The sequence below is a fragment of the Chlorocebus sabaeus genome, chromosome 21 (assembly GCF_047675955.1).
Source record: "Chlorocebus sabaeus isolate Y175 chromosome 21, mChlSab1.0.hap1, whole genome shotgun sequence".
In the NCBI taxonomy this organism is placed as follows: Eukaryota; Metazoa; Chordata; class Mammalia; order Primates; family Cercopithecidae; genus Chlorocebus; species Chlorocebus sabaeus.
The window spans coordinates 113,252,645-113,261,346 of NC_132924.1; the positions used below are offsets into that span (position 1 = coordinate 113,252,645).

An 8,702-nucleotide genomic window follows, 5' to 3' on the forward strand; every position below is an offset into this window, starting at 1 on the left:
CAAATCAACCAATGCTCACTTTATAACCAAATTCTTCTATACCCGTTCTATTCCTACTCATAAGCCTCCACTTCAAATCTTCAAATATAAAAGCATTCCTCCCCTTGGATGATCAGAAAACTAGATTTCATACCTAAAAATACAGAACACGAGAGCATTCCAAGCAGAAATATACCCCAAACTAATGGGTTTTCATTTTGTTTTGTTTTGTTTTGTTTTCTGAGATGAAGTCTCGCTCTGTTGCCCAGTCTGGAGTGCAGTGACGTGATCTCAGCTCACTGCAACCTCCGCCTCCCGGTTTCAAGCGACTCTCCTGCCTCAGCCTCCCGGGTAGCTGGGATCACAGGCGCACGCCACTATGCCCAGCTAATTTTTGAATTTTTAGTACAGACAGGGTTTCACCATGTTGGTCAGGCTGGTCTCAAACTCCTACCTTGTGATCCACCCGCCTCAGCCTCCCAAAGTGCTGGGATTAGCGTGAGCCACTGCACCCAGCCTAACTAACGGTTTTTAAAAAGTTTATGAGAGAACTATGTCCTGTGCCTCCAAGTAGCCTGAGATAAGCCTCCCATAATCACAACATTTTTGGTTCAAACAGCAAAACTGTGTATAAATTATAAAACTCTTATAAGTGAAACACACAAATACTCATTATTCTATAATAAACTATCATATCAAAACAATGAAATTGAGAAGTCAATAAATGAGCTTTTTGTTTTCTTATGGGAAGATATATGTTCACCTAATAAGCTTATGGCACTAATCATGACAGGGAAACGTATGTTAAACGAATTTGTAAAATATTTCCTATCCCTAACCAATTTTAAGAAGTCAAAATACACTCTAATCAAAAAATCCATTTATAACAAGGATAAAAGCAGAGTTAAATTATAAAACTTTTCAAATAAATATTTTATAAATACTGTGTCCCCAAGGCAGTTATAATAATATTTTACATATTTACATTAAAGAAAATAATTTTGACTTAAAAAAAGGAAGATGTTCACAGGCATCTCTCTTCAGAACCCTGTCACAACTGTCCCACCTATGCACCCCTGAGATAGAGACAGACAAGTCACATCTAATTCTCCTCCTGAAGCTGGCTGCAGCCAAGGAGGAAGAGGAGACTCAGTACCACCTACCCGCTTGACAGCATGAGCTCTGGAGTCAGCATGCCTGAGCTCAGATGCTAGCTCTCTCACCTTCCAGCTTTTCCATCCTGGGAAAGTTACTGAACTCCCTAAAACTCTCAGATTCCTCATCTGTAAAATGGGGATGATAATAATAGCACTTACTCAACAAGGTGACTGTGAGATTTCAATGAGTTAACCAAACATCTAATTAATTAGAACAGTGCCAAGCACTTTGTAAAACATTCGTTAAGTGAGATTCGGTATTTATCTCTCTTTGCCTTTGAGAACATAAGTCACAAGAGAGTAAGGACTTTGTTTTGCTCATTGCTATATTTCTAGCACAAATATACTATATTCCTAGCACCTGGTACACTACAAACTCTTGGCCAAGTCAACATCATACTCAATGACTAAACACAAGAGGCAATCTCATTCAAGACACAAACAAGAAACAAATCTTAAAATACTGTGTCAGTTAACAAATTGGCAAATTTTTAGGGTGCATGGCACATCTGTAATCCCAGCTACCCGAGAGGCTGAGGCAGGAGGATTGCTTGAACTCAGGAGTTCAAGACCAGCCTGGGTTGGCAACATACTGAGACCCCCATCCCACAACAACAACAACAAAAGACTTCAGTGCACAAGCAGTTCAACAAAATCTTTACATCTGTACACATTCATACAACCGCCACCCAAGAGCAAGATAAAGAATATGGCGGGGCGCGGTGGCTCACACCTGTAATCCCAGCACTTTGGGAGGCCGAGGTGGATGGATCACGAGGTCAGGAGATGGAGACCATTCTGGCTAACATGGTGAAACCCTATCTACTAAAAATACCAAAAAAAAATTAGCCGGGCGTGGTGGCAAGCGCCTGTAATCCCAGCTACTCGGGAGGCTGAGGCAGGAGAATCATTTGAACACGGAGGTGGAGGCTGCAGTAAGCCGAGATTGCACCACTGCACTCTAGCCTGGAAATAGAGCAAGATTCGGTCTTAAAAAAAAAAAAAAAAAAAAACTATATATCTATATACGTGTGTGTGTGTGTGTGTGTGTATATTTGTGTATATATATATGTCCTGCACCTCAGAAACTCCCTCTCAGTCCATACCCACCCAAAAAGGTAAACCCTATTCTGACTCCTAGCCCCAATTATGCCTGTACTTGAACTTCGCATAAACAGAGCCAAACAGTATGTTCTTTTGTACTGGGCTTCTGTGTTCAACTTTATTATGTGTGAGACCCATTCATGTTGTGTGCATCCATAGTGCACTCTTTTTAATAGCTTGGTATTCCATTTTATGACTATACTATAATGTATCCAATCTACTGTTGATGACATTTAGGTTGTTACAGTCTGGAGACAATATGAAAAATGCTGCCATGAACAGGCTTGGGGTATGTCTTTTGGTGGTAATACTGACTCATCTACAGTTTAACAGTTTTTGCTTGTTTTGGTAAGGGCTGGTTAATAATACCTTAGGTTGGGAGGATGCAGGGAACTAGAAAGTGGGCACTGCAGGCGAGAGTATAAATCGGCATAACCTTTCTGGAGCACAGCTTGGCAATAGGCACAAGAAGCCTACAAGCATCTATACCCTTTGACCAATAATACTAGTTCAAGGAAATTTCTTATTTAGAAATTGTACATGGCAGGTCTTCTTCTGTTTTTGTATGTATTAACTTGTTTTATTTATTCTAAGGAAATAATTAAATGACCACAATAATTTGTTTAGGATGTCAACCTTATCATCATTAGTAAACACAAGAAAAAGTAGTAAACAAAGTAAATAACAGGGGAATTATTTTCAAATATATTGTACTTCTGTGAAATCAAACACAATGTAGCCACTAAAAAAGTTTTCAAAGAACATTAAAGATACAGGAAAAAGTATACTTTAACGAAAAAAGGTAACATGGAATGCACAGAAAGAATTCAAATTTCGTTTTTTAAAAAGAATATACATATACACATACCACGTTATTAATAAAATAGTGGTAATCACTGGAAGACATGCGTACTTTCGTATTCTTTATAGTTTTCTGTACTTTCCAATTTTTCTATAATATATTGCTTTTATCAACTCAAAAAATGTGATTAAAGACTAATAAACAACGCTGTTTACATTCTAACAGGAAGAAAACAGAAACTCTAATACAATTCATTTGGGGCAGTGAGACAGTTTTGCATATGATGATATAAAAGTATTACAGAAAGACATCCAGCCTGGAGATAAGGGAGTGGGGCCTTATCAGGAAAGATGTTCCCGGTGGTACTTCCACCAAGAACTCAGGGAGAAAGAACCGTATCTCTAGGTTAGACAGAACATTCCCAGCTAAATCCTGTTAATTCCTCAACTCACTGCACCTAGAGTTCAATTACACACTGTACCCTGCCTGGCAAGTGTTCTTTTCTCACTTGCAAAAAGGCTTAGGCAGATGGACAGATGGGAATTGGTATGCAGCTAAAGTTTGACAGCATCAGACCTGGAAGATGCTGGTTCCATCCACCCTGCAGCCTGACAGAATAGCATCAAGGACAGGCCTTCCTTCCCTGTCACAAGAAATTAGGGCAACAACTTTTCAGATTTCCTTATGTCAGAAATGCCAGGCAGAGTAAACTAAAATTTATATATATCAAAATTCACTGATTCCTCAAGTTTAAAAAGTCCTTCTACTTGAAGAAATAAAGTTAACAAGAAATTACCCAGGCAATGGCAACTCTCTGTATCCAACCTCCCTCTCTTCCTTGCTCCTCTACAGATGGACCACCTCTGGTTCAATGAAATCTAAGCATGGTAAAGATACATCTTAGTCCTTTAGGGGTCAATTCTCACGGAAGCAAATGATATTTGTTTAATAATTAATATAAAGGAACATTTTGCTGTGTTCCAAAAAATAATCACTCATTTCATGGTACAGTAAACATCAGAGTAAATACCACGGGAAAAACATTCAGAGTCCAAATTACCAATACTTAAGAATTAAACTTAGTAGGCCTGGCATGGTGGCTCACACCTGATATCCTAGCACTTTGGGAGGCCGAGGGGGGCGGATCACCTGAGGTCAAGAGTTCAAAACCAGCCTGGCCAACAGGGTGAAATCCTGTCCCTACTAAAAATACAAAAATTAGCCAGGCGTGGTGGCAGGCACCTGTAATCACAGCTACTCGGGAGGCTGAGGCAGAAGAAACACTTGAACCCGGGAGATGGAGTTTGCAGTGAGCAGAGACTGCGCCACTGCACTCCAGCCTGGGCAACAGAGCAATGCTCCGTCTCAACAAAAAAAAAAAAAAAAAAAGAATTAAACTTATTAAAAAGATACTGCTTTTGTAGGGTAGGACAATATAGCTAAATTTTCTAACTTTTGACATCTGAACCACATAAAAGTTTCAAGGACTGATGGTCAAAAAGACCCTGGGCTCAAAAAAAACCTATTTTAGACTCACTTCCACAGATATGAAGTTACACGAATTTATGTGTCAAAGCAGAGAGGGCATATTTGTTTTGGCCTTCCGGTAAGCCCTCTGTATTTCCTCTTTAATTTCCCTATTTACAAGTGTATAATTAAATGTATTACAAAATTCTCCATCAAACACCTGGGACTTTTCATGGTTATAGTGTCAAGTCACCTAAATTAAGATAAATACAATTCTAGTCTAAAATTCGGTAGCCTATCAAATCTGCATTGCATAATGAGACAAATTTCTTTTTTTTTTTCTTTTGAGACGGAGTCTCACTCTGTCGCCAGGCTGGAGTGCAGTGGTGCAGTCTGCTCACTGCAACCTCCGACTCCCGGGTTCAAGAGATTCTCCTGCCTCAGCCTCCCAAGTAGCTGGGATAACAGGCACGCACCACCACGCCCAGCTAATTTTTGTATTTTTAGTAGAGACGGGTTTCACCATATTGGCCACGGGTTTCACCATGCTGGCCAGGATGGTCTCGATCTCTTGACCTCGTGATCCACCCGCCTCGGCCTCCCAAAGTGCTGCGATTACAGGCGTGAGCCACCGCGCCTGGCGAGACAAAATTTTTATGCAGTTTAAACCGCTCAAATTTCAAAAAATAGTTCTTTGAAAAAACATAAGCATTTACATAATCACCAGGGATTCTGATTTTGTTCTACATAGAACCTAAATGTTCGGATAATCTTTATTCTAGTTGCGTAAAATATGTTATGGAAACAGGATGTGGAAATAGAATTGGATATACAAGACTGCTAAAGATTATACAAAACGAGGACGCTGCCTTTCTTTTAAAGTGATAATTTGTTGTGTCTTGTTTTCTGTTGTGAGAATCGGCTAGCCTGAAAACTGATTAAAGAAAACTGTACTTGAAAATTAAGTAAAACTTAGCTACACCTAGCACTAAACACTGCAAAGAACATTGTGATTTACATGGTTTTCTCTTCCTGGACCAGTAGAGGGAGACTAAGACATCTGGCCTGGTCGTGTAGTGTTTCTGTAAAATTGGGGAGGGGGAAGCGGAGGCTGTATTTAAATGTCCTGCTGTCAATCAAAAGACACTTCCTACAATCACAGTCACCATATCTGCTATTACTCGTGAGCGTGCTCTCGCCAAGAGACAACACCAAACGCGGTCCGGGAAACCGGCTTCAACTAAAGGTGACCGCAGGCTTTGCCACAACACCCAAATAAGGACTTTCGGAGCCCAACCCCAACTAGTTTCTTTGTTTAAATGCCTGTGAATCCCTCCCACGCCGGAGTCAAGAGGCTGTGGCGCCGCCCTTTATTAGCCTCACACTTTGATTACAAAACACACGAGTCGGCGGCCTGGCTGCGGAGGCGGCCCGAGCTCTCAAACGTCAAACCCGGAGCGCGGCGGCGGCGGCGGCGGCGGCGGCTGAATCAGAGGGCAGCGTCCGTCGCTGCCGCTGCCGCTGCCGCCGCCAGCCGGCCCGGCAGCGTCCGCCCGGCCGACTCAAGTTCGCCGGCACCGGCGCCCAGGGCACAGCCGCAGGCGGTCCCGGTGTAGCCGGCTTCCAGCGACGACAACTGCACTCTTTGTAAAGTTTAAGCCGCGGCGCGAGGGCGACGCAGGGGGTCCGGAGAAGCGTTCCCTTCGAGTCCCCGCCGCCCACTCCATCTGCCCCAGTCCCGGCGACCCAGGTGTGTGCGGGGGCCCAGGGCCACGACCCAGGTCAACCTGCCGCCCGCCGGGGGCCCGGCCCCAACTTCCCCGGTACCTTTCAAGTCCCCGAGAGCGAGTACCTCATCTGTTGCTCTGTTTACTCCGCGGAGCCCCGCCGAGCTGGCTGGCGCGGTCTCCTCTAGGGCCCGCCGCTGCCCCCGTCCCACCGGCCCAGGAAGTTTGATAAAGATGGGAAAGGGGGCGCGACAGGGACCCGCAGCGCGGAGGAGACGCGGGGCCGGGGCGAGCCCATCGCCGCCCGGAAGGAAGGCAGGCGCGTCGGCCGGCCGGGCAGAGCGGCGGGGCGGCCGGCGACTCCGGGCCGGAGCCCCGGGCGCGGTGGGGCGGGGCGGCGGCGGCGGCCCGGGCTGGCGAGGGGCTGCGGGCCCGGCCGGCGCTCCGCCCGACGCCCCCGCCGCGCCCGCCCGGCCGCGTCCCCTCGCCCCAGGCTCCCCCTGCCAACTTCTCCGCCGGCCCTCTTTGTTCGTGTTTGTTGTGGCGACTCTTCGCCCGGGCCGGGCGAGCCCACCGGCTCCCCTCTGGAGCCCGCCCGGCGAGCCCGGGGCCCCGCGCGCCCCGTTGCCCGGCCGGGGGGCTAGGCGCTGGGGCCCCCTGAAAGCTGGGCGCGGCGCGGCGGCCCGGCCCGAGGGAGTAGCGGGCGGCTGGCGGCGGCGGCGGTTGGTCGGTGGCCGGTGGTGGCGGCTGCGGGGCTGGAGGGGGTTTATTTACCTGCCGTGGAACCAGTCCTTGCAGATATCGCACTCGATCATGAAGCGGTTCACGTCGTACGGCTGCCGGCATACACAGTACACGGGCGGGGGCGGCGGAGGCGCCGAGGCCCGGCCCGGAGCCGCCACCGACACGGCTGCCGCGGCGGCTCCAGCTGCTGCTCCCGCGGCCACCGCCGCCGCCGCTCCGGCCATCTTTAAAAAACACACACACGCTCGCTCGCTGCTCCGCTCGCCGACTGGAGCGAGCGCAGCCGCCAGCCAGCGCCGCCTCCTGCAGCAGCCGCGGCGGCGGCGGCGGCGGCGGCGCCTTAGTGCGCGCGCGCGAGGCCGCGGCGGCTGGCGGAGGGGGAGGAGGGGGCGCGCGCGACGCGCGAGGCCCAGGCCCGGCTGCTTCCGGCGCTCGGCGCGGGGCCGTGCGTCTCGCGCACGTCTCTGGCGCCGGCGCGCGCTCCCCGCTCCTCTCCGCGACGGCCGGGCGGAGGGAGCTGTTGAAGGGCACGCAGGCGGCTGCGGAGGCGGAGGGAGCCGAGGCCCCGTGAGGACACGCGCGGTGGTGGCGGTGGCGGCGGCGGCGGGCGCGCGGCCGCAGCCGGAGGAGGACGGCGGGAGCGTGCGAGGAGCCGGCTCGGTTATTTCGGAGAGAGAGCAGAGGCCGGGGGAAGTTCCTGCGGAGTGCACAAGGGCAGACAAGGCGCCGCGTCCCGAAGAGGGGAAGCGAGCAAGTTTCCTCCTGCCCGGGTCGCTTCGCGACGCTGGGAGAATCGCTCAGCCCTCCGCAGCCGCCCAGCGAGAACCGGAGCTGCGGCCCGGCACCGGCGTGGGTCCCGCCGAGCTGACACGCCGAGCCGGTTGTGCCTTTCCGAGGGGAGGAACGTGCCGTGGAATCCACTCAAACTTTGGAAAACGTCCCACCCGGATTCCCACCGAGCAGCAAGGAGACCGGAGCGTTGATGGAGCCACTGTTAGTTGCGGGAGGGCTGTCCCCAAGAGGAATTCATCACTGTCGTCCGTTGGGAGGGACCAACCTTGAAATGGGGTTGGTGGAGAGAGGGATGGAGAAGAACCGGCGTGCTTATAAATAACAAGACTTAGCTATGAACCCTTCCGATTCCCTCGTGGGGAAGATAGGGGTAAAATTCTAAGCGACTTCTCGCTCGGAAGAGGGATACCACAAAAAGCGGAGCGCAGGGTACTTGGCACATAATAGGCCATCAGTAATTTTTGAATGGATGAAATTGAGAGCCAAATGTAAGGTGATAAACTGAAGAATAAAAAACAGCTCACAAATACTGAATAGAAAAGATTGCGTTGGAATCACAGCTATGTGGATTGGAAGTGATGTTAAGGATTAATGAATTGAGTATCTGCGGCTGAATTTCTGCTGGCATTTCTGTCAGTGGGGAAAGCTCTCACAGCTCCCTAGGTAATTTTTGTTAGGGGAGGAAGAAGTGTTCTGTCACCCATGCCCAGGCAAAGAGTCGCTGATCTAATTCTCCTTTTCTTTTTTGTTTTTATTTCTTTTTTATTTCTTTTTTTTTTTTTTTTTTTTTTTTTTTTTTGAGACAGAGTTTTGCTCTTGTTGCCCAGGCTGGAGTGCAGTGCCGCGATCTCTGCTCACTGCAACTTCCACCTCCCGGGTTCAAGGGATCCTCCTGCCTCAGCGTCCCAAGTAGCTGGGATTACAGGCACG

At 48.9% G+C, this 8,702-nt stretch overlaps 1 protein-coding gene across 1 annotated transcript in view; it reads right to left on the minus strand.

Moving 5' to 3' along the window:
* The window catches only part of KDM7A (lysine demethylase 7A), a 95,494-nt gene extending 88,188 nt beyond the window's left edge, over positions 1-7,306 (minus strand). The window contains exon 1 of the mRNA XM_007983138.3: positions 7,011-7,306. Within this exon, the coding sequence (XP_007981329.2) occupies positions 7,011-7,204 (194 nt within the window). The 5' untranslated portion in view covers positions 7,205-7,306. The remainder of the gene's footprint in view (positions 1-7,010) is intronic.
* Positions 7,307-8,702: the final 1,396 nt, after the last annotated feature.